The following is a 25641-nucleotide window of genomic DNA, read 5'->3' as shown; positions in this document are numbered from 1 at the left end:
TCCCCTCCCCTTTCGGAACAACAAATCATTCTTTTTGTGACTCCCTGGTTCACTCCTCCATCTCCATTCACTTCACCAGTACCCACTTTCCTCTCAAAGCACTTTCCCATGCAAAAGCAAGAGGTGCAACACCTGCCTTCAACCTCTTCCCACCAGCCAGCCGCGTTACATCCTTTCCAGATGAAACTGCAATTGTAATCCATCCAAATTACTCTACTACATTTGGTCCTCACAATGTGATCTTCTCTGTATCGGAGAAACCAACACAGATGATTTACAGAACGCTTCCAGTTGCTGGTTCCTTTAAGACTTCATCAAATCACGCTCTCTGTGTTTGGTCTCCTCCACTGTTCCAACAGAGCCCAATCCAAATTCCACTAACTGGATCTTGTGATGTTAGAACAGATACTACACACTCAATTCCTAGCTTGGGTTCAATAACAATATTTCAGTTTGAATTAACCCAGCCCCTCGAAGGATATGCCTGAGAGCCACCTATTACCAGATCAGCCCAGTAGGGCCTGAAACAATATTTCCAGGGCCATCCACTGGGACCCGATCTGTTGTTACAGGGATCGCCTGGTTTGGCCCCTGCTAGTGGTGCTTGATATGATAATACAGGGCTGCCAAGTAGTTGGTAATTGGTTTATTATTGTCACATATACTGAGATACAGTGAAAAGCTTTTGTTTGCATGCCATCCAGATAGATTATTCCATGCACAATACATTGAGGTAGTGTCAAAGGGAAAAAATACAAAATGCAGAATAAAGTGTTCCAGTTACAGAGAAAATGCAGAGCAGGCAGACAATAAGGTGCAAGGCCATAACGAGGTGGACTGAGAGATCAAGAGTTCATCTTCCTTGTATAAGTGGTCCATTCAAGAGTCTTGTAGCAGTGGGACAGAAGATATTCACGTTACAGGTGCCGACCTGTGGGTTCTGATGTAATATTACTGGCTGCCAAGTAGGGCCTGATGTGATATTACAGGGGCTGCCATGTAAGGGCCATTGTGCTATTACAAAGGCCACCCAGTCTGGCCTGATCACACCTGATATTTCATTGGCTCCCTAGTGTAGCTGGCTCCAGGAACAGAAACTCTCTTGCTAATATCCTGCAAATTGCGGATTTTTTTCTAAGTATGAAATGCTGCTGTAAAATCAAACCAATCTCTGCTCACATCCAACATAAACAGCCAAGATGGAAAATCTGACGACAGTTTCTCAAATTCCAATAGGTCGGCGTCACTGGAATTGTCAGCCAACCTGATTGGCTGCCCTCTGAACCAATGAGGCAGCAGTCTCAGCTCCAACTAATTCAAGAGTTTGAAAAGTTTGGGGAATTTTGTGGAACTTCCAGAACTGACAAGAGTGAGCGCAGGCAGTGGCTCGCTGGAATTTTAAGCCTGCAATAAAATTTACTCTACAGCTCAAAGATGTCAGTGCATTTCAACAAGGGACCTGCGTACGGACTCTCAGCAGAGGTGAACCGCAAGGTAGGCACTGGCCTTAATTTTCACGGGTACAGAAACCGGACGAGTACAGAAGGAGGGAGATTAGCCAAGTGTTGCTCGGCAATCACAAACTCCCCAAGCCTTTCATTAACAAGTCACATCTGATTTTTAATAGAATTATTCGAGGGCCAGATGTGCAGGCAGATTCACTGGAAGCACTGACGTGATGATCTCTACAAACATTCCTTTAAATATTAGCCAACTTGTCAATGAATGAAATGTGGCCAACAGAAGTGAGCAAAGAGAAGATAAGCCAAACTGGAGGAATTTAACCTCCTGAGGTATTGATTCTGCAGGGTACAAACAGCAACCATCAGGTAGCATTTAAAGGGCAGCTTCTGCAGTACTGCAGTCTGCGACTCATGTTGGAGAAAGAAAACCTCTTGAATGATTTGGTGTAATAAAATCTGTTTATTATTACAGAGCTGGGCAGCTGTGAGCTCCTCGACTGAAACAGACAGTCTGATAAACATTTCAACTTCAGATGCATGCACGATTCGTGTGTGTTGCTGGGACTGACATTAGTATAGTTTAATTGTAGTCACTGACACTGGTAGTACTGCTCTATATGGAGACTGAGGTAGTTTGGAAGTGGGAGATCGATAGCTGTGCTAAAAGCAAACACCACTGAATGAGGTAGACGGTCAAATTGTGGATTAATTTACAAAAATGTAAAGCTTATCTGCAAACCTTCCCCGATCTAAATCTTCAATTGCTCTATGAACTTAATACTTCATTCTGTTTAAATCACTTCAGTTGTGAATGGAAGTTAAATGTTAAGTGTTTGGTCTCACTATCAAATACTTTCAGGGTTGGTATGCCACAGATGATTACAACAACTTTCATTTATATAGCATCCTCAATGTAGCTAAATTTGAAAGTGCTTCACCAAAATTGATGCTGAGGCATATGATGAGTTATGAGGGCAGATAACTGTCCATGGTGGAGTGATTAAGATTGGGGACATAGAGGAGCACGGAATTCACAGGGGAACATAGGACTCAGGTAATTACAGCATTAGGGAGAGAAAAGGCCTTGGAGAGATCTGAGAGAAAAAAAAGGTGACAATTTTAAAATCAAAGCTACTTAATCAGGACCCAGTGCAGGTCGACAAACACGTGGATGGTGGGTGAGCAGGACTTGGCGTGTGTTGGTACACAGGGGGCAGAGTTTTGAATGGTGGAAAATGCAAAGCTAGCCAGGAGTGTGTTCTAATGGTCAAGTCGAGAAGAAATGGATGAGGGTTCATGAGCATACGAGATCAGAAAGGGGTGCAGGCAGGCAGTGCTGTGGAGGTGGAAGTGGGCAGTCTCAGCAATGGGAAGGTTATGACTTCCTAGAAATATGACTGAGGTTTCAGGCACAGGCCAGAGACAGGTAATAAGTTGATTGCTAGGATGTTCTCCAGGCCTGGAACTGAACTTGGGATTAGTCCTGGATCTCCCTGTTCCCCAGGCCTGTGCCTAGGCCTCCTTGTTCCCAGGCCTACACCTTGCCTCAGTTTCCACTGAGTAATCCACTGTTCCTGTTTGGACTTGTTAAAACTTTTTTTAAAAAAAACTCATTTGTTGTTTATCCAACCCCAAACCCACAAAATAAGAGCAAAATGCTGTTGGCTTTTGGCAAAGGATTTTTTCAAAATCAGAAGGCTCCAAATGAAATCGGAGATAAAGCTAAAAGTAGCAATGGAAGGAGTGAGTGAGGAAGAGAGGAGCAAGCAGAGAAATGAATGAGAGAGAAATTGAGACTGACTTCCCTTCTCACCTTGTTCATTCCTTACATGGGGCTTCCCAGTGACAACTGATATTTGAGGCCACCCAATATGTATTACAGGAGTCATGTGGAGATGCCAAGGAGCAAGGCATTGAGACAGGCCCAAGGTGAGGAGGTTCAGCCCCTCAGGCTGAGGCCAGATGCCTCAACCCTTGGTACTCAGACTGAAGATGAAGATTTTGAAATCAGCTTACCTGGAATGGAGGAAATCAGAGTTGTTGGAGGATTATAGGATGCAAGGTGACTGCACTGATAAGGACAGGCAAGGCCAGGTAGAGATTTGAAAAGAGAAGCCAAGGTTTAGTAAATAAAATATTAATGTTTCAGAGTTTGGTTAACATTGAGGCAGTGAGGGTAGAAGATGAGGCTCAAGCTCAATGCTTTGAGACTTGAGGCCCTGTAGCTGAGGGAGTCCAAGGCCCTGAAGCAGTGGGATCGAGGCCCTGAGCCTGAGGCCCAAGTCTATCCTTCGTCTTCTCTCTGGAGCTATTTGATCGCTTAAATCTCTACCTGTTCCACCATTTCCACTTTCAAAATTACTTCACCACTCTTCCATATTATCACCAACCTTCGCCTTTGTAATCTCCACTCTTTACCCATACTCTGCACTCATTTATTTTAAGATTTTATCAGACAAATTCAAAAGGAAACCAGGGGGCCCACAAAACCTTTTTCAAAGATGGATTTAGTAATGGTCTGGGAAGTATAGACACAAAGTTGAAATGGTGCACAAGGCATTTGGCAGAGGCACAAAGGGATCACATGAAGGGGATCACAGGGCTGTATGTCAGAGGCTACCGAGATAGGATGGTACAAGACCATGGAGGGGTTTCAGCTGACGCAAGGAATTAAGAGGCCAAGTCATGGGTTCTAAATTCAAGCAAGTTCACACGGTTTGCCCTGTGACCTACAGATTGCCCAGAAATATGATCCACAAAAAGATGAGGATATTCGGCGATGGATTGAAGATGTTACTGGAGTCACTCTTACTGAAAACCTAATGGATGGGCTGAAGAATGGAGTCGTACTGTGCAAGTAAGCAAATCTGAACCACTGCCCCAGGAAGAAAGTGTTCGATGATATAATTCACAAGACTTGTCTTGTACTTGCAGCTAACACACAGCTTCAGTGTGCATGATGAATTACCAAGCACCCCAATTCTACCATGTTCTTTCACTGTTCCTCTGGCACATCTCTCCCTTGTCTTGTAACCACTGTAAGTGCCCTGCTACCCTGTAAAGCCCTATCCAATATTCTTCTTCCTTGGCATGTAACCCTGCGAACAACCCAGTACATCTCTACCCTAACCTGTTCAACCAGATATCTCGACTCTGACTTGTCCCCAATGTGTCTCTAACTGCAACTGCTCATCCTCGTCTGTCTCTTCCACTCCTGTCAGTGACAGTCTACTCACCAGTCAGCAGTCTTAACTGTGGCTTGGGGAAACATTATTTTACCAAAGCTTCAATACAAAGTAATTCCCTTTGTTATACAGCAATTCTTTGATGTACAAAAGGGATGCATGCTGGAAAACATTCCGTTAAGTGAACATTTTGTAAACTGAAAAGGCTGGGTAAAATACATTATAGGTATTTTGGTACAGTGTACTCCAATGCATAGATAATGGTGGGCTATTCGTTATAGTTGCTTTGTACATTGAAGACACGTACTTCAAAGAGTTAATAGCATTTTAGCCCAAATTTGTTAAATTAAACATTCATAAATTGGGAAACTATTGTATTCGTATTTAAAGTTTTAATCTCGCATTTCCTTCTCTTTAAGGCTTATTAATAAACTGCAGCCTGGCTCAGTGAAGAAAATTAACGAATCCCCACAGAACTGGCATCAGGTAGGGTTAATAAATTAACAGGGTGCAACTGGCTTCAGCCTGGGTCAAGGCCTGTGTGGAAGCAGCCTGGGGCATTCCACTGGGAATGGATTAGTGTGAGTTTTCATCATTCAGTCCAATCTGCTCGACGGGAAGGCAGAAAGCATGTCCGCTCCCACTCCTACAGGCCGCGTCAGCCCTCGAACCCCGTGTTTGTAAACCCCGGCAAGTCCTCATCCCTTCTTTATCTGTTTCATTTCCTTCAACATTCTGTGCTAATTTCCCATTCTAGTCGCTAGCGCATCTCTGATTTTAATCACTTCCCAGCTGGTGGCTGTATGTTCAGGTACCGAGGTCCTGAAGTTTTAGAAATTCCTCCCTGAACCTGTCTTTCTGATCTTTCCTCTTAAGAAGCACCTTAAAACCTACCTCTTTGACCAAGCTTTGATCTTAATATCTCCTTTTGTGGCTTGGTTGCAAAAATAGTTTGAGAATGCTTCTATGAACACCTGAGGGTATACAAATGTCAATTATTGTTCTGTTTACATTAGAACACAGCCAATTGACCGGTACTTGCAGTAGTTGCATTTTACAAACCCGGATTTTTCAATTTTGATTATTCCATTTAACCTTCAAGTTCAAGAACGAACTTAAGTTCAAGTTCAAGAAAGATGAGACCTTTCCTTCCATGACAATAGTGTGTCATGTATAGAACATTTTTCCAGATCTATCTGCCTGGATGAGGATATAGTGGTGAATGATGGAAACCAGGCCCACTCCTACACAGCATCTGGCAGGCAGACTGCAAGAAGGATGTCCCTGAAATTAACACACATGCTCCATCTCAGCCTCAGCGCAAAACCTCAGCAAGAGTCCAAAGATAAGATATACAAAAGCAGGGAGCTTTACACCCAAAAAAGGCAATGCTTTTCTAACAGTTCAAGTACAGAGAGGCAGTAGAGTGGGTGGAAACTGCAGGACTTTGGTTATGCAGAAATATCATTGGATGTTACTATTGACTGAGAGCAACAATTGTAAGTCCAACTTGTGGTTAGTTAACAAGTCTAATGCTTGAGGAGAGAGGCTATCTCAGAAATATCACCAAGAGCAAGCAGCAAATGTATACCAGCTGCTTCTTTAAAAAGAGAGGAATAGCTCTATTCTAGACTCACTTACAGGTTCACCCACCCAATGTCAAAACTAGGCAATTTATGGAAATCGTCCCAAGGCCAAAACAGTATCCGCAGAGAAATAACAGCAACCGGCATGGAATTAGAAAGCTAAGATTTGTCAGACTAAGATTCATACTTTGTTCAATAATGTTACTGGAATAATACAAATCCAGACCTTATAATCAGGACTGGAAGTAAATGTTAACTTTTAGAAAGATGTTTTAGACAAATAATGGCACAAAAAATGATCAAAATATATAAGAAACAGAAACTAGTCCTGCTCTGCCATACAGTAAAATGACATCTGCTCCTCCATTTTCCCATCTGATCCCATATCCAAAGGTCTATTAACATAGATTTCTAAGCAACAGAATTTCTCCAGCATTCTACATGACCAATCACTTATCCTGAGTTTATGCCCTAGACGTCAGCCAAAGGAAATAGCTTCTCAGCTCAACTTTGTCAGTTCCTTTCAGAATCAGAGATCATTTCTTGTTCTACTAAACTGCAGTGAGTACAGGGTAGCCTTGCTCAATCTCTCTTCCCATGACACTTCCAAGGATTGATCGAATGAATCTGCACTGCCTCCAAGACAAGTATATCCTTCCTTGGGTATGCAGACCTAAACTGCATACAATATTCAAGGTGTTGTCTACCAGAGCACCGTACAATTGTGGCAAGATCTATTCACCTTAGTATTCCGAAACTTTCACAATAAAGAGAAACATTCCATTTGAATTCCTAATCAATTGATCCACCTTAATGTTGACTTTCTGCTTACAAACTTACATTTAAAGGTTTCTCTCCATTTATAGAAATATTGTTTCTCTATTATTCATACAGAAGTAAGTGACCTCACTTCTTAGCACATAATAAACAGGCTGCTACTTTGTCAATTAACTTACCAATACCTGTACAGACGTTGCGTCCTCCTCATTGCTCACTTTCCCAAGCAGCTTTATATCAGCAGATGTGGATAATTTCACTTCATCTGTTCATCCATCAACATACATTATAAATAGAGAGATTCCAGTACTGGTTGCTGTAGCGTCCTCCCCCTTCCTCTTCTTAAGCAGCTTCGAGTCTGAGGATGACTTGCTTCTGGTTCTGTGGGTTCAAAGTGACTGGTAAGGCCACTATGGGACCTGCAGACTCTTCTACAGAAGGGGCAGAAAGAGCCAACATGGTGGACAGCTGGATACTTTGAAAAGTGGTGGCTCCTTCTGCCATTTACACTGGGCTTCCATGTGCTGTCAATGCAAGGCCTCAAGGTTCAAGGTGGCATCCCACATGGTCCTTTTCACTTGGGCAAGGATTGCCAGGAGCCAGTGGGAATGTTGCATCTTTACCTAAGAGACTTTGAGAACATCCGCGAATCTTTTTCTCTGTTCAAATTGTACTCTCTTCCTGTGACAGAGCTCTGAATAGTGAGTCTGTTTCAGGGGTCTGGTATCAAGCACGTGAAAGATATGGTCTTTCCAACACAACTGACTCAGTGTAATTAGGGCATCAGAGGTCAGGGTGTTGGTCTAAGAGAGGACATTAGTTTGCCTATCCATCTGGAGGATTTGGAGGATTTTACAAGGGCAGTGTTGGTGGTATCTCTGGAGTGCTTGCTGTAAGGTAGTTCAAGTCACAGAAACGTAGGAGGGAAGGATCACTGCTCTGCAGTAGACCGTGAATTTTTTTCAATCCGGACAGCCTTTTCCTTAGTTGGCTGTGAAAGTGACAGTCATTGCTGATGTCTGCCTTCCAAGATATGGGAAGTGGTCTATATTTCTAGGGTTTTGCTGTGAACCTTTATACTCAGAGGGTGATGTTGTGCAATGGGGACAGGTTGGACTTTATCTTGCAGATGTTGAGCCCAAGGCCATCTTCTCATATGTTTCAGTGAACAAGTCTGCAGTTACTTAGAGTTCAGGCAAACACAAATATCATCTCCATACTGCAGCTCGACTACTGAAAATGGGATAACCTTGGTCCTGGAATGGAGGCAACACAGGTTGAATGATTTCTCATGAGTCCTGTGGATTTACTCCACACCAGTGGGAAGCTTGTTGGAGGCGAGGTGCAAGCCTGTGCTGAGAAAGATTGAAAAAGGTGTGGGAGAAATGATGCCGTTGTGGACTTGTTTGTTTTGAGCATAACTTCAGAACGGTACGTAAGACATCCTTCTGGTGATAGACCGCCCTATCAAAGATCATTCTATCTATACAGTACAGCCATGCAAACAGTGTTCCAACCACACAATCTTCATGGAATACCACCATAGACTCAGGTATTCAGGACCTGCAGGTTCCCAAAAGCAACCAAGGCACCAATACACTACAAATCACAACTCCCCATAGTCCCAATTAGTTAACAACCAGCCCTCATTACTGGCCATTCATCACTATAAATCAAATTAGAAAATGCTGGAAATACTGGCCACAGATACTGCTTGACCTGCTGAGTATTTAAGCATTTTTTGTTTTTATTTTAGATTTCTAGCATCTGGAATATTTGGTTTTGTAAATAAATCATACCTACCCCAATGACTCACAAATAGTTCCAATGAATTGCTATACCTCGTAAATAGTAACAATGACATACAATTGGTCCCCAGAGATAACAATCAAAGCTTATAACCAGAGATATCTACTTCTAAGAAAAATGTCCCCATTGGTGTTGCATGATGAATTTAACCCCATTGGCTGCCTCAGTATGTATTTTCCGGTAAGGATGTACCATTACTGGCATTTACCCAAGGGTATAGTTTGTTTTTCCTCTTGTTTGAGACATTGATCCAACTAGATTGCATCTGGTTATTTTAAAATCCTTGCTTGGGGCTTGATGTTTTGGTGTTTTATTGGTTTTTGTTAGTTTTTGGAAAAACTGGTAAATTTCAGTTCTTAAAAAAAACAAGGCAATAAGATGCATCAAGTTTCAGTCTCCAGAAACAGCAGTAAATCAAAATCATGGTCATGTCAATGACCCGATTATGCAAGTTACATGGTGAAGTTGTTCTACAGTTTGAAATCTACCCTCCCCAATTTTAGAGAAGCAATTGTGCAGGTCTCCTGCCATTTGTTAAACTGTGATAAAGGCCAGCTTTAACTCTGCTTCTTTAAAGAAGATTGTGGATTTTGTCATTATTGTTTGTGCTTTATTCCAACATACACAGAAAGGGAACTGTGCAATCTGCCAGGGCATAGGTTTAGCAGAGAAAGTGACTCCAACAGTCACGGTGCCTCCTTGGAGTGGATGTACAGGGAAGGACTGTTTGGGGGGGCTGTTTCATTTACTTCGGCTGCGGGGCGTTTGGTCGATGCACTCACCAGGCTAGAATGTTCGCAATATTTCTGTTGGTTGACATGGCCTGTAGAATTAAATTTCTCGGTGAATATCTTCAACAAAATCTTAATTTCCTTTGGCATTATTGCACATAAATCTGTTTTCCACACCCATTTCTCCTGCATTTTTACTCTTCTGATTGTTCAGTGGTGTGATGATGGGAAGAACAATGAACAAATTGAATTGGCCAGTTGTTCACTTACAGCAATCTGAAAGCAAAACATCACTTCAGCAAGATTAAAAATTATTATCGGCGTAAATGTCATCATTGAAAAAGCAACTTCCAGGCTGACATTTGGGTGTTTATCCATCTTATTTAAAAAAAAGTTTAAAATTGTGAAACTCAAGCTCGAATTGTAGCCTTTCTAATCTTGGGTCGTAATAGGTAACACGGCCTTAACGCTGGCTATTCACCTATAAGATACAAGATATTTATTTATTAGTCACATGTACATCGAAACGCACAGTAAAATGCATTACTGAGAATGTGCTGGTGGCAGCCTGCAAGTGTCGCTACTCTTCCGGCGCCAACGTAGCATGCCCACAGCTCCTAACACGTGCGTCTTTGGAATGTGGGAGGAAACCAGAGCACCAGGAGGAAACCCACACAGACACGGAGAGAACGTACAAACTCCTTACAGACAGCTGCGGGAATTGAACCTGGGTCACTGGCGCTGTAATAGCGTTACACTAACCGCTACACTACCATGCCATAATGCAATAACGTGTAGCCAGTTATTAGAAGTGGCTTAGTCATCACATTTGCTTTTATTCCACAGTTGGAGAATATCGGAAACTTTCTCAAAGCAATCGCAAAATATGGTGTGAAGCTTCACGACAGCTTTGAAGCCAACGACTTATATGAGAATTGCAACTTGACCCAAGTTCAGACCACACTCATGGCCCTGGCTAGCTTGGTGAGTGAATCCGCAGTGACCACCTTAATCAAAATGCCCTGCAATTATTTAATAGAATATCTGATCCACTCATCACTTGAGGCTAAGGTGATCTCTTATTTCACACAGGCGAAGACGAAAGGGTACCACACTAAATCGGACATCGGTGTGAGATATGCAGAGAAACAGCAACGTGTTTTTAATAGTGAGACACTGAAAGCAGGACAGAACATCATTGGACTTCAGGTACAGCCTGATCTAGCCATTATGAGTTGCCACTGTACTACACAATGGAATTTTCCTTTGAAGATAGGGCCTAGGGAGGCTAGGACAGTAAATACAGAGAACACAATGAAGCAGATAAGAATCTGCTGGTTGCAGAATCTGACAAAGTAAAGAAGTGAAAATATCTTGGTGAGAAATGGCATACTTGGGTAGCAGTAAACAGTGAGGATTTCTAAGAAATGTTCAAGAGTTGTCAGGATATCTCAAGATTTCATGCCGTTACGTTCAACTTCTAGAACACTGATTTGCTCATAACTGTAGCATCTTGTCCATTTCAGGACCAATGTAAAGCCCCCCCAAGGAGGTACAGGAAAAGTTTATTCAAATTTGCACAGGGATGAGAGACTTAAGTGGATAGACTGGGGTTGTGAGGTCCAATACAAGTGTTTGAAACCATGAAGACTAGATAAAGTAATTTAAGAGAAACCCTTACCATGGGTGGAAAGGTTGAGAACCTGAGGACAGCTGGCAAATCAAGGAGAATCTAATCAAAAAGCTAATTGAATTAATGTAAACTATTCTTAACATTTTCTTTGTTCGCTCTACTCCTCCCCCTTCATTAAAACTTAAAGCACAACTTTTCCTAATTCTGATGAAAGATTATCAACCTGAAACTTTAACCACTTTTCACTCCATAGATACTGCCTGACGTTCATAGATATTCCCTGTTTTTATTTTATACAAGGAGAAACTTTTATTGGTGTGGGTACGGTCTGGAATTCACACCCTCAAAAGAAAAATAGGGGAAAAATACTCAATAGAAAATAAACTGCAGGGATACGAGTACACATTTAGGGAATTCAACTAACTGGATTGCTTGTACAAGGAGCAAGCATGGACCTGTTGTCATAATGACTTACTTGGTATTGGGTTATTATTGTCACTTGTACTGAGGTACAGTGAAAAACTTGTCTTGCATACTGATCATACAGATCAATTCATTACACAGTGCAGTTACATTGAGTTAGTACAGAGTGCATCGAGATTGTACTGTTATTGTTTTTACCTGTACTGAGTAAAGTGTCACAGCTACAGAGAAAGTGCAGTGCAATAAGGTGCAAGGTCACAACAAGGTAGATCATGAGGTCAGAGTCCATCTCATTGTATAAAGGAACCGTTCAATAGTCTTATCACAGTGGGGTAGAAGCTGTCCTTAAGTCTGGTGGTATGTGCCAGTTGCAATTCTTTGGTGATGAAATCACACTATCATTAGGATGTTCAGTGGGCCAAGAGATGGAAGCTATAACCAGGTTTTTGATCAGAATCATGTTGCCAAAGCAATCATCAACAATAAGCAGAAACAGCAAAGGGCTTGTTCAGAAGGAGACCTGGAGATAGCTATTCCACTGGCATATCCATGGAATCAATCCCCTGAGCATGAGTGGATAGGAAAGAATGAGGGTAACAGCAGGCAATGATCAGGAGAGTGTGGAAACACCAAATGCACTGAGCATTTGATTTCCTTGAGACTATTTGGTTGACTTTAAACATAGGGCAGAAACTGTTCTGTTCTCAGAGGGAGGGTCCATCCAATCAGTGAGAAAACTACTCCAGTCAGATTCTCTCTCCACAAGGTGGTTTCATTTACTAACACAAGCAAGTTTTCTCTTCTTCTGATGTATCCTGTATTCCATTTGTCCTTTTTTTTTTCCCTTTAGATGGGGACAAATAAATTTGCCAGCCAGCAGGGTATGACAGCCTATGGCACCAGAAGGCATCTGTATGACCCTAAAACTGGAGTGGAGAAGCCCCTTGACCAGACGACCATTAGCCTCCAAATGGGAACCAACAAGGGGGCAACACAGGTATGGAGGGGAAGAGTACACAGAACTGAGGTCAGATACAACGCTTTCCATAAGTGTATGATAAGTCCTACCTACTCTTCAGTGGAATTGTTAACCCATTCAGCACTGTTCCTATAATTAGAATAGACACCAATGGAAAAGGTGGTAGTGGTGGTTGTGGAGGATATGGGTGGGGTTGAGATGGAGGTGGGGGATATGGCAGGGGGTGGGAAAGGGTAGACAAGCTATGTGTAGGTTGCGGGCTACAAACAGGATCACAACAGCAACTCAGTGGGTGTGGTTCACTCGGTGGGGGGTGTGGGTGGGTGGTGGGCAGACTATAGTGGAGTTTACACTGATCTTTCTCCAACCTATTTGGTTGCTGTTTTTAGGCTGGAATGACAGCCCCAGGGACACGGAGACACATTGTCGATAACAAGCTGGGCACTGAAAAATGTGACTCCAGTATCGTGTCACTACAGATGGGAACAAACCAGGGGGCCTCACAGAAAGGAATGACTGTGTATGGGCTGAGCCGCCAGGTATTTGACCCCAAGTACTGCTCCATTTCCAACTTCCCCAACGACGATGGCATCCTGTTGGCAAGTGGCTCGGAATGCAGTGAGGGTGACTACCCAGCAGAGTACAAATACAATCAGCACACAGATGCCAATCGCCGCAGGCAAATCTATCAGGACTTTGAGTAAGAACATAGTGAGACCGCTCAACAGACTGATTTGTACAAATGTGCATCGCAGCCTTACATACCCCTTCACCCAATGCTCAGTACTAGGGCCCCATCTACCAGGTGTTAAACCCTGGTCACAGCAGCACAGAACACTTCCCTGCCAATGCACACTGCTGCAGAAACCTATGGCCAGCTCCAGTGCCAAAAATGAGTTGGCAGCTACGCCCATTTTTCTATCCATCTGAGTCAGTGATGGGCCAGCTAATGAACTCTTAAAACAATCGGAGAAAGCAGGCTAATGCAATCATTGGCAAAAGGCCATGAAACTATTGGGTTAGATCTAGTTTAAGAAGCTTCAATGTATCAGGTCTTGTATAGCAATCCCAAGTCTTCAGTAACATACTCAGAATGAGTTTCCCCCAAGTGCTATTATTAAACTCTGATATTTTGTACAATACTGGATATCCAATCCCAATATATACAATGTAATTTACTGATCCACCATTCATTCCCACTGTCCACCTGTCACAGTGACCCATCATTTATTCCAACACTGCCATGTTGTATAATTGACAGTATGATACTGGTGGATTTAAATATACAATCCCTGTAAAAGATGGATCAGTGCAATGCCCAGTATCACTGGGGATGTGGGCTGTTTTGTCAAGCCAGCTTTGATAATTTGTTGAACTTCCATCATGGTAAAGTCTATGCTGCTAAGCAAAAACTGAGAGAACCATAAAGGGTTAATCCATCTTAAACAACTCAACATTAATCCAGTAGCTACAGCAAAAGCAGAAAATGATGGATGTACTTTAGAAGCAGTTAGATTAGTTTCTAGAATTAGAAGTGCTTTCTTTTTTTTAAAAAAGGCGGTGCTTTAAGTATCTATACCCACTATAACCACTAGTTGAAAAGAGATCAAGAACTCCCTTTGCACAGAGACATTTGCCTTTCCAAACTCAACAAACCCCCAGGTTTCGGCATACATCAGAGTCAGACTCTGCAAGAAGAGCACAGGCTGAGATCAGGCCTTGGAACTTCCCTTCAGCCAGCTCACCAGTTGTACAGAACCACCCCCAACAAAAGGACGCATTTTAAGTGTCAGGTAAACTGAGGGTAATATTTATATTCAATAAAACTGTGATAGCATCAGCAGCAGGGCTATAACATGTACAAACATTTTGTCACTTGGTTCATTGTGAAGATGCGAATAAAATGTAGCTGACCAAGGCCTGAAATCAGATGCAGCCAGTGAGCACCTCTCTCATAACAGACCCTTATCAGCTCAAAACTGGCCATAACTGTCTCTGGCCAAGCTTCAGCTGCGTCCTGTCTCTCTGCACGGACCCAGCAAACACTGGGCGTAAGTATCTGTACCAATTTCCCAGTTTAAGGTCCACCTGGCTGCCACTGCAGAATAAGTCATCAGGTAGTGCAAGACTGATAAATAGAATTACACTGGCGTTTAATCAACATATCTGGAAACCTTCAGACACCATCAATTCTTTGTTTGATGAACTGTGTTCAGGGCAATGTGATAGTTTGACACCAGTTACTGAACTGTTAACCATCTCCTGTGACTAATTAAAAGGCCTCTTACTGCAGGAAGCTTAATGCGAAATGTCTGTTGTTGTCCTACTCCAGAGCACACCAAGCTTAATAAATCCAAAACAGCACTCATTAATAAATCCAGAGTACACGTTGCTCAGTGTTGGTTAATACAGAAATTGTTATTCAGTCAATACTTTAAATTTGACATGGTTCCTGTTTCTATTTTCTCCATGCTACATTGGAACAGTGCCAACCTGATACTTTGGCCCTTAAACTGCATTCAAATGGTGTTGTACAGGAGACCCCTCCCCAAAAGACTGCATTATGCAAAACCCTCCATACACTGCATCAGAGATGTTGCACAAAGACTCCTCACCAACATACCTCTTGCGACACCCACTCTACACTGAGTGTCTTACTGAGATGTCACCCAACAGTACGTTGGAACAGGATCACATTAGGCACTCTCCCATTAAATCACACCTGAACCAAGATTATGAATCCTTAACTGCAATGCATCAGAATGAGACCTGCTTCTACGCTGCACTGGAATAGTAAGGCACAAGGCCCAAACTACCCCAAATCAGAACAGTATCATGGAGACACCCATGCATACAACAGTGGAATAGTGCTGTGTCAGGAACCCAAATACTAGATCAAAAGGGGTTGTACAAGATTCCCTATGTCAGAAGTGTCATGCATAGTCATCTGCACACATCATAAGTGTCACAGCAGGCACTCTTCCACATCGACATATTGTGACGCATGATCATAGAGCTCGGACTTTCATGCAACATTACGTCAAGGTAACATTTCTCACACAAGGCAAACATTTTCAAATCGACTTCCTAGCAGAGATTTGAAATTGCTGAAATAACAAAATGCTGGAAATATTCATCAGGTCAGCCTGCATCAGTGGTACAAGAGGCAAAATTAACATTTCAATTCAATGACTTTTCATTGAAATCATTTCCCAAGAAACCAACCTCAGACAGGACAGGGCAGAGATCCTCAAAAACACCACACATAGCTGAAGGTTTCACTCAGGAACAGTGATGAGCAAAAACCACTACTCAGTCCATGACCCCAGGCACTAGACTATTTGGAGCCTTAATTGGAACCCTAGCCTAACTAGCTTCATTCACTTTGCATCGTTTACTTTCTCCAACAGTATGCTTAGACAAATTCTTGATTGCACAGGATGTAAAAGAGGTACAGAAATTTAAGAAACGGAAAGGGAAATGGTCAGAGGAACTGAGTGCGAGAAGGTGAGGAACACTTGGATACAGGAATCACTAAACTAATAAATCAAAAAAAAAATCCTCCTGTATTGTGTAGGAAGACTAGAAATTGTTGAGCAGAAGTACAGCCCAAGCTACTACTGGTTACTGACATAATACCAAATGCTTGGCACACCAGCTACTATCGAAACTTGCTCTAGTAAACTGTGGTCCTAATCTAACACATCCTTAGGAACATTAAAAAAAATCAACATTTCTGGATGACTAATATTTGGTGGCAGTGGTGGGGTGGGGGGGGGTGCAGGGCAGTGGGAGGGGTGTATCAGGATATTGCAGTATCAGGACTGAGGAAGGCTGCAATAAGTTACAAGGAGACCTTGAATAAGACCAACAAATGTGAAGTATCACGGTAGGTGTGAATGAGATCACATATTACTAAGAAAATGATTTAAATAGCATGGAGGAGCTAAAGGATCTGAGATTACATATACTAAAAATAGCAACACAAGTTAAAAGGACTGTTTTTCAAAACAAAAAGCACTGGGATCTATTTTGAGCGAGAGGAAGAGAGATTTGAAAAGTGGAAGCAGTTATGTTAAACTTGTAACCAGTCCTACAAAAGCAGTCACAATGTTGAAAATCTGAAATAAACTGAAAATGATGCAAGAATCTGTGTAGAGAATTAATGTTAAAATTATCAATAAAAGTTTCCCACTCCACGGATGCAATCTGATCTGCTGAGTATCTTTACAATTCTCTGTAGTTTGGTCCCCTTACTGTATTATTTTAAAAAGTCCTGAAAAATAAAAACATTTGCAAAGATATGACCAGAAATATGAGATTATACCTTTTAGGAAACAATGAACAGGCCAGGTCCTTCCCTGAAAAATTAAAAGCTGAATTGAGACTTGAGAAAGGCCAGTAAAATTATAGTAAGTTTTGATAAAAACAGGCTTGTGCTTGTGGGGAAGAGCAAGATACAGGTGTTATTACAAGAAATCAAACAGGGAATTCAGGAGAAATCACCAAATCTAGAGTGGGGAGAACATGGAACTCGCCCCCACAGAAAGTTGGGGTGAATAGCAGTTAATACAAAGATAAGTGAACCCATGAGAGAAAGGATTAGAGCATTACGTTGATAGGTTAGATAAGAAAAAGGATGAAAAACAGCTCGAGCGAAATGGAAACAGTAGTGTGGTCTCACCGAAACAAGCCATTTGACATGGTGCTGTAAATTCTATGCAATTCATGCCATCAAATCAAGGCCATGAGTGAATGGGTTTTTATTCAAGTGTGAAAGGTCTGACAATTGTACTTGAAATAAATTATCCTCGGGAACTAGCATCACAGACAGGAATATGTAGCTAAGAGAAAACAACAAACTGCTGGAGAAACTCAGTAGGTCGAACAGCATCCGTGGGGCGGGAAGAGAAGGAATTGTCAATGTTTCAGGTCAAGACCCTGCAGTTAGAACACGTTTCACATCAACAACTTTCCAAACAGTCCAATAAATCAAAGCCCCCAATATAGTGACTGAATGAATTTGACAAGTAACACATAGTGAGCAAGTGCTATTTAGAGAGGGCATGCATAAACCAATTCACACATCCACAGTATTAGTTATCAAGAGCTGTTGTACAGTTTCATTAAAACTTCAGGCAGCATCCAAAACAATTAATAGACCTGGCAAGCTATCTCTGCATGGATTGCAGTCATTTCATCCAGGCAACCACTGGAACACAACTCACCAGGTTTGACTACTCTTGCTGTATTATTCAACTTCTACACAGCATTTTAGGACTAGCCACCCATGCACTGTGTAGTGACAGTGCTGGCTCTCTGTCCAACTAGCAGTATTGACCACCTACGCTGAGAAGCTGATGATCTGCAGTCTTCAAAGGTGCTACGAAAACGTTTCCTGCAATCGTGACTCCCGACAGGTCAGCCTCACTGCTTCACAAGTTGAGATTCTGATCTCTTCCAAAGAATTATTTCCCTTATGATTAATATTTCTCCCCTTCAATAATTCAAAATGTTCAGAGCCTGTTTTCCTGCCATCCTATGGAAAAGTCTTATGCTTCTCATACATTGACAGGATACAAGGAAAAGCTGTTGTTTGCCAAATCGTCATCTCAGCATCTACCCCTTGCATTTAATCAAGCTACTCTATGGTCAATGTTTCAGCTTGCAGTCCCCATGTCAAAATTTCTATTTTAATTTTCCTTCCCAAAACCTTTGAGGTTTTCCATTCTACAGAATTCAATCTTAACTTTAGTTGAACACTACTATACCCTTTATTGATGACTGGCTCCAGGACCCTTACCTCTGTGCTTGGTACCAAGTTTATAAAAAATGGTGCTTTGGCTTAGAGTTTGGGAAGCTCAGTATATAAAAGATGGCCAATTAACTATGAGATAGAAGGGATTTAAGAGTCATTGTTTACATTGCTTGACCATGGCAACTGAATGAGACATTTTCACTCCAGAACAATGCATCCGTTTCCATCAGCCAGGAAATAACACACTGGGACCCACCAATTCATCTGCAGAATTAGGAGACTACAATCCACCACCATCAGGCAGTGGACTGTAGTCTCACCCAAGGTTTTCTGGGAGAGATTCAGGGTTGGTCTGGGCCAGATTGCAGACTTCAAGCACTACAACTGCTGGGACTTACAAAACAAAAAGGATGATCAGCAAATCAAGCAGTAGTAATAGAGATCAAGGATGGCCTCTATCTGACAATACAGGAGAAGGTCAAGAGTGAACAGGGGAAAACAAGGAAGGAGGGAGGATGGACACGAGTGGTAGATAAGGGAGCAGAGTGGACATATAGAGAAGCTGACCAGATGCAAGGTGGGGGCAGGGGGCCACAAGCACAATCACGTGCAAGTGCATGTCCACCCGCATGTGTCTTCCACGCAGTGTGTTCCAAATTTGTCCATTTGCCTTGGATCAAGACCTCACCATCAACATCATGTGGTAGCTGGTGTGTAATGGCCACTCTACATTAAAAGAATTAACACATGGGAAACTTCCACTTGTTAGAACTAGAATGCAAAACCGACTATTCTTGTTACAAATAGATGAGGATCAACCCATTTCAATGAAAGACCACACAGGGTGAATGGAAGAATTCTCAACTTTTAATAACAGCCTGAAAACCATCCAAAGCATTACAGAAGATTCCACATCAATTATTTACAGTCAGCAAAACAAAGAACAAAAAGCACCTTGAAGTAAAACAGTACTCAAGGCAAAACTACTGATTTGCTGCTTCACAGGCATCAATCCAATCACTGTATACATCCACTGGCTCGGACAGATCTGAGTAACAGTTAAAGAAAAGCCATCTGCCATGAACTGAATACTGGTAGTTAACCATCATCCAAGTAACAAGTGACATGACCTCTCTTCAAGATGAAGAGTTAAGTAATAGAGTTCAAAGATGGAAGAGATTATGGAGCTGAATGGGAGTAAGAAGAAATGCACTTAAACTCAATTTATTGGCTTTCAAAGTCTACAGGCACATTGTTATGTTTGAACAGAACGAGATATGGGTTAGCATGCAGGCAGCCAGGTTCTGGGGAGAAGCTGCTTTATGGTGGGAGGAGATAGAAGACCAACCAGGAGCTTTGGAATGTGAACTGCAGATTGCAACTAACTCTCCCCCTTTATCATCTGACTTGAGTTGGCCACGTTGGCCTACCTGATATGCAAAGCTGAAGAAGCTTAACTATATCTTGTAGAAGACTGAAACAGTGACCTTTGTCAACCACTACAAACTCTATTCACTTTGCCCCAGTTCATGTTCTCCCTAGTCTCTGACTCAGGCCATGACCCATGCATTACAAAAAAGCTACTTTTACATCCAGAACAATGTCCACCTCTCACTTCTTTAAAAAAAGATTCATTCATTTCATGGGATCTGAGCATCACCCAACATTTACTGCCCATTCCTATGGCCTCATTTACCTCAGCCTATCTTATCAACACCTTTGATACCTCAATTGTATTCCAAAAGCTTCTGCCTGGTCTCCCAGCTCATCCAGTGATCTGTTGCTCATTTCCTATTATGCCCTTTTGACCTCCTAATGATTCTGATTTAAAACTGGTCAATCTTTTCATAGTTTCTTTCCATCTCTAAACCACAATTTCATCACTTGTGCCCTCTACAAAACCAAAATGGCATGTTCTCCCCACTGGCAGAGTACATATCCATTCCCTTCATCCACCAGTAGCAATTCCACCTTCAGCTGTCTTGGCCCCATGCTCTGCAAGGCTCCACCAAAATCCCACCTCTTGTAAAAAAAAATAAAAGGACCTTGCTGAAACCAAACAACTTTTGGATAACCTTCCAAATTTCTCATTTTCTCTGACATTCCATTCCATCCAATAGGGTCTCTGAAGTGCCTTAGATGTTATTTTTTCATTAAATTGATACAAGTTGTGCATAGAAACCTAGATAAAAACAGCTTTAGTAAGAAGTGAAGAAAGATCATATTGAATGTCTGCACAGTCCCAAAAATATCTTCAACCGCCATTTTTAAATAAGGATACATGTTATTGGCGTCTGGAATTCTTCTAAACATACGGTGCAGGATATGATACCAGTGTTCCGTGCACGATCCCTAGAAAAGGGAGGGGAAGAAAATAAACTAGCATCTTAAAATACATGATCATTTCATACCATGTAAAAGTTCGAAACATTATTCTGCAACTCCTTCCTTGTATAGTATGTGGGTACCACCATGTGAAGAAATGCTGGCAAAATATACTTGAATTTATAGTCACTGACAAAACATGTTCAATTTCTGGCTTGTAATCTTTGGTAGAAACAGTAATTCAACTACAATTTTTTTCTACCATAAAAGCCACAACTTCAAGACCAGAAAGGCCAGCTACAGCAGATTTACAAGTAGCAACGTGGGAAGAAAACAAAGATTTACAGTTGGGCTGAATAGACCCAAATTGCTCTACAATTATAGAGTTATCACAAGCTGACTATGTTTAGTGATTTTTTTTTAAGAAGGAAAATGCAATCTTGTTTCATTATGTCAAAAGGATATCAGATAGTATTTTTGAGATGCAGTAAAATGAGGACTGAATGATTTGTTTTATAATGCATACCATTCATTTACACAAGATATTTCTTCATGTAATCCTAGATTTCCATCTGATGGAATTTATCAATACACTTTTTGAAGAAGGAGAATCAGTTGCCACATTTTACAACTGTGACATTTCTTGAGCTTAACATTTACACAGTACTTACGGATACAATCCAGCTCGAAGATAACAGAAAGGCCACTAAAACTCATCGGCAATGCAGAATGGAAACAAACATCCAGCTCTTAAATCCCCAAGTCCGACAATTCGAATAGGTAAAGGAACAACAAAGAAATGTACCAATTTCAAAATGTTTCACTTCCTTTAGTGGCATGTTACCAAATCAAACTCTAACAAATATGCTAACATAGACATAATACACTTACATCTTAACATCACATGACTTTTCATGGTTACAGAATGGACAAGTGAACTGTGTTTCTAGTGTGCCAAGCACTTTCTTCTTGGTGGGAGGCTTTCTCTTCGATTTCCTGCGTCCCATTGGAACTTCTGCAAAATACAGGCAAGTGGGAAAGTACTTCAGAAAGTTCTGACAATCTTGTAAACATATACAGTAACAAAGAAAGCTGTAATGGCTGCTAGCCCCATATCAGCAGAGAAATTGAGCATCCTGTTGTGTCACAGGGTTGCTGCATGGTTCTCACTAACATCACAGATGAAATGTTGTCATTGGTAATGTCTTAGGCTGAGGGAAATAGAACAACTCTCATGAAAAGATCAGAGATCTCAGAGGGTTATACAGCTAGTGTTTAGAAATCAGAAAGCCCAAGGGTACAGGGAATTTTGGAACTACCTGAGAATTCCAAAATCAAGTGAGATTGGGAGTGCATCTGGGTCAGCAAGTGCAAGGACAGATGAGGCTTGATCTAGGAAAGAGAGAACGAAGTTTTGGAGGATCTCAAATTTACAGAAGGTACAGCAAAACATCTCCATTGCAATCCCAGTCTCTTCAGAAAGATTACATCAAGTGGGTTGCACAGTCATCCACTGTGCCAATGTTAACTCATTACTAACTAAACTTAATGTAACGAGCTTATGTATTTTAAAACATCCACATACTGTGACTTCAAATCACACATTTCAATGTGTGTTTTGTTTTGAAAAAGCAGTCATCCAAATGAATAGTGGGAAGCTATGACATATAATAACTAAAGTGTTAGTAGAAACTATCTCAATATTAAGAATAGGCTGGACCAGCAAGTTGAATTGGAAAAATAAAAAAGATATGGAAACAACTGGCGCAAGGATCAGAATTATTTCAGCAGCTCCTCCCAAACATGCGATTCCCTACCACCCAAGACAAGAGCAGCAGGGAAATGGGAACATCATCACGACATTTTCCCTTCCAAGTTACACATCAGTTTGATTTGAAATTGTCACTGTACTTTGATCATTGCTAGATTTAATTCCTGAAACTCCCTACCCGTGTAGAAATATTTTGCGCAGATTGACTGCACCAATTCCAAATTGTGACTCACCCTACTACCTTGTCAAGGGCATTTAGGGATAGGCAAGAATTCTTGGCTTTGCAGTGACACCAACATCTGTAAAACTCCTCAGGTCAGTAATAAAAAAAAACCAATGTGGAGCAGCCAGCCCATCATTGTGTTTATAAATTTCTGGGCTCCCACAGCCTTTTAAAGATGACCTAAAGAATGCTGCCAAATGACACAAAATGGTGGATTTCCTGAGCCACTTTCCCCAAGTGGTTCTTAACCACTGCTGCTTCTTAATCTGCTTCTAAGCTCTAGCAAAATGTAAGGCCTCCACATATAGGTACTCCTCTATTCAGTCAGCTAACATATACAGCTTTAGCAGCACAGAATATAGACAGTTTCCCATTGTTCAAACCAGGACCAGTTTAGTCAGAATATTGTGTTTGAAATTATCCAGTTGGTTATGAAGAACAGGTTTAGCTGGGAGTGATTCATTGGGCTGTGCAAATGGATGAACCACCAGGGCCAAATTCCAATACCAGATCTCTCTGAAGCAAGCATCAGCCTTCCCAGTGTCTACATTACTCCAAGTTTTCAATGCAGTTGTGACATCTTGGAGCAATATCAACTCACAGCCCACTTTATCAGGGATAAAGAGGAAGGAACCCAAGAGGAATCTCAGATTACAGTCCAAATTGTAAATTGCTGCTAAAGCTACTATAAATGTCATCATGTTATCACAAGATCTAGAGAACAGTCTTTCCACAACTGTGGATGGTCTTATTGGTTCTGGCAAATACATTGACCCATAACAAAATAATAAAAGCAGCTTTTTAAAAGAATTGTTAGATGATCTGGATTTCACAAACTTATCAAATCCCACAAACAAAGAGTCGTGTTCATCCTCTCATGCTTTAACTTTTCCAAAGCACACATGGGAAAGTAGAAGGTCAGGAGGTGGGATCACTACAGGGCAAGGATTTCCCCATCAGATGTCTACTGGTGCAAGATTACATAACAGTCATTTACCTGATCTCCCATATACAGGGTATCACACAGGTAGAAATTTGGTGCAGTGGACAAACCATTGCAGTCAGGCCATTTAAACAGAATCCTCCCAAGTCAATAGCAATACTGACCTGTACACCAATGCAATTAACACCTCAACACTTCGCCAACTCAAGGTTGAAGACCTCAGCTTCAAATCAGAGTATCAGCAACTTGTAGCTGTAAGCTTTTCATGAGAATCTTCCTGCAACATTTCACTCCCTGCGAAGAGATGGGATTTCAATGAATACATGGATGACGTGACACACAAACAGACAATGGAGGAAGATTACCTTATTCCTCAAATAACACTTTCCAAGTTCTGAAAGTTTGATATGCCAGGCTGCAGGTAAGCCAAAGGTAAAAGAGTAGTATGCTCAAGTTGCACTTCTGATACCACAACACAAAAACTGGACACAAAAAGCTTTAGGTGTCAGGGAGAGAGGGGCCAAGAAACAGTACCCCTTGGAAGGGACAGGGCAGGATGCATCATCAGAGGGGCTATCATTTAAATGCAACATCAAACCAAGGTTGCACTTATTTTGAAAATAAGCATGCAAGTTAGCCTCCATTCTAGCCAATAGTTTTTCCTGCTATCAGGAAAACAGATTACTTACGTTATGTGGGAATACTTTGTGTAAAGTGGTCAGTCGGCAACCTCCAAATCTCACAAGTATACATTTACAAAACATTTAAATTGTCGTCGTAGCTATCCCTCGAGGTCGAGGATAATAGTCTTCGTTCCATTGATCTATTTATGGGCTCTCAAGTGGCAGCCCACAGAGCAAAGACACCTGTGCGTGTATTTGTTTAACATGTACTTGATGTTGCACTACAAAAAGCACACAATACTTAGTTAACCAGCATTCACATCAATTAGCCAATGACACGCATGTAAACAGTATTTAAATAAAAATTGCCCTAGTCACAGTTCATTCACGTTATCAACAAACCACACAATTATTTATAGTTTGACACAATCAGCCCTCGATCTAATACAACTAGCATGGGCAACTGGATCCAGCCAGGAAGGAACAGTGTACCCAAGAACAGAAGGAGAGGGCAGGCACCAGGGAAGGAAAGGGAGGGCCAAAGCACCAAAGCACCAAGTAAACTAGCGTTGTTGACATGTGCCAAGAGGTTGTTGGGGGTGCAGTGCAGGAATAGACAGACATCTTACATTAACCCCTGGCTCAGTGATGTTGGTGCAGAGATGGGAACAAGCAACCAACTGAAACAAAAATAGAAAATGCTGATAACATCCGTTGAAAGAGAGAGTGAGTTAATATATCAGATCGACGACCTTTGGCCAGGAGGGATCCTTCGCCTTAGAGGCCAAAGCCGAGGAAGCGGACAGTTCACCCCGGCTAAGGGCCGGAGCCGGGCTCCGAGGCCTCACGGTTCAGGCGGTCCCACCTCACGGTGGAAGCGGGAACAGTCTGGAAGACGAAGGGCCTTCGACCCGAGTCGTCAGCTCAGCTTCATCCCCCAGACACCGCCCGGCCTGCCGAGAGCTCCCGGTAACTTCAGTTAGGGAACCGATGAGCCTCAATCCACCATTAAAACACACAAGGGGTAGCGCGCCGATTTCATTGGCCAGCTCCCTTGTCAATCAAAATTTCCACCTCTCATTGGTTACAACGCCAGCCCATTCGAACAGACTGCTGCATCCTATTGGCCGATATAACCGCCAATCATAGATTCACCCATCACCCGATCACCATTGTCACGAATTTGAACCTACAGCCTTTACAACCTCATTCAAAATTTATACTCTGGCTGGAACGCATCCTGAGTTTCCCGCAGATACCTGAAGTTCAGCACCACCTCCTCCAGAGATTTCCAAACTCTTCCTCCACCACCTCACTCCGGACCAGCGCCAGGTGGTATTTGAGAGAGCGGAAATCCTGCCTCTTTGCATAACCCATTGGCTGCTGTATTCACAACCGCATCGATAATTGGT

At 41.9% G+C, this 25641-nt stretch overlaps 2 protein-coding genes across 5 annotated transcripts; one reads left to right on the top strand and one right to left on the bottom strand.

The window, feature by feature from the left end:
* Positions 1–1332: 1332 nt before the first annotated feature.
* On the top strand, positions 1333–21549 carry cnn1b (calponin 1, basic, smooth muscle, b). Of its 3 annotated transcripts, XM_052042145.1 has the most exons (8): positions 1333–1494; positions 4199–4320; positions 5068–5134; positions 10398–10535; positions 10644–10760; positions 12458–12604; positions 12976–13125; positions 21234–21549. In XM_052042145.1, the coding sequence occupies exons 1-8, from the start codon at positions 1435–1437 to the stop codon at positions 21243–21245; spliced, it is 813 nt and encodes a 270-aa protein (XP_051898105.1). In that variant the 5' UTR covers positions 1333–1434; the 3' UTR covers positions 21246–21549. The 3 variants fall into 3 exon arrangements, with proteins under 3 accessions (XP_051898105.1, XP_051898104.1, XP_051898103.1); XM_052042144.1 differs by lacking the exon at positions 21234–21549 and having other exon boundaries at positions 12976–14934; XM_052042143.1 differs by lacking the exon at positions 21234–21549 and having other exon boundaries at positions 10398–10760; positions 12976–14934.
* On the bottom strand, positions 19190–25595 carry elof1 (elongation factor 1). Of its 2 annotated transcripts, none has more exons than XM_052042147.1 (5): positions 25489–25595; positions 23771–23900; positions 21561–21684; positions 20626–20696; positions 19190–19392 (listed from the first exon to the last, which is right to left on the bottom strand). In XM_052042147.1, exons 3-5 carry the CDS (start codon positions 21674–21676, stop codon positions 19328–19330), a joined length of 252 nt encoding a protein of 83 aa, XP_051898107.1. In that variant the 5' UTR covers positions 21677–21684; positions 23771–23900; positions 25489–25595; the 3' UTR covers positions 19190–19327. The 2 variants fall into 2 exon arrangements, with proteins under 2 accessions (XP_051898107.1, XP_051898106.1); XM_052042146.1 differs by lacking the exon at positions 25489–25595 and adding an exon at positions 24982–25262.
* Between the last annotated feature and the right edge of the window lie 46 nt (positions 25596–25641).

The sequence above is a fragment of the Pristis pectinata genome, chromosome 31 (assembly GCF_009764475.1).
Source record: "Pristis pectinata isolate sPriPec2 chromosome 31, sPriPec2.1.pri, whole genome shotgun sequence".
NCBI classification, from domain to species: Eukaryota; Metazoa; Chordata; class Chondrichthyes; order Rhinopristiformes; family Pristidae; genus Pristis; species Pristis pectinata.
Note: the sequence above shows the minus strand (reverse complement) of the source record. Positions and strands in the feature narration are given on the sequence as shown.

Bases quoted from the DNA above. Each gene is read 5' to 3' on its own strand.
- cnn1b (XM_052042143.1), top strand. From the start codon at position 1,435: ATGTCAGTGCATTTCAACAAGGGACCTGCGTACGGACTCTCAGCAGAG. The intron at 4,321-5,067 runs GTAAGCAAATCT...CTTCTCTTTAAG, and splicing joins AATGGAGTCGTACTGTGCAA to GCTTATTAATAAACTGCAGC. The intron at 10,761-12,457 runs GTACAGCCTGAT...TTTTCCCTTTAG, and splicing joins AGAACATCATTGGACTTCAG to ATGGGGACAAATAAATTTGC.
- elof1 (XM_052042147.1), bottom strand. From the start codon at position 21,676: ATGGGACGCAGGAAATCGAAGAGAAAGCCTCCCACCAAGAAGAAAGTG. The intron at 20,697-21,560 runs GTAAGTGTATTA...TCCCTTTTCTAG, and splicing joins AAGTCATGTGATGTTAAGAT to GGATCGTGCACGGAACACTG. The intron at 19,393-20,625 runs GTATCCTTATTT...ACTGTTACTCAG, and splicing joins ATTCCAGACGCCAATAACAT to ATCTGTCCGAGCCAGTGGAT.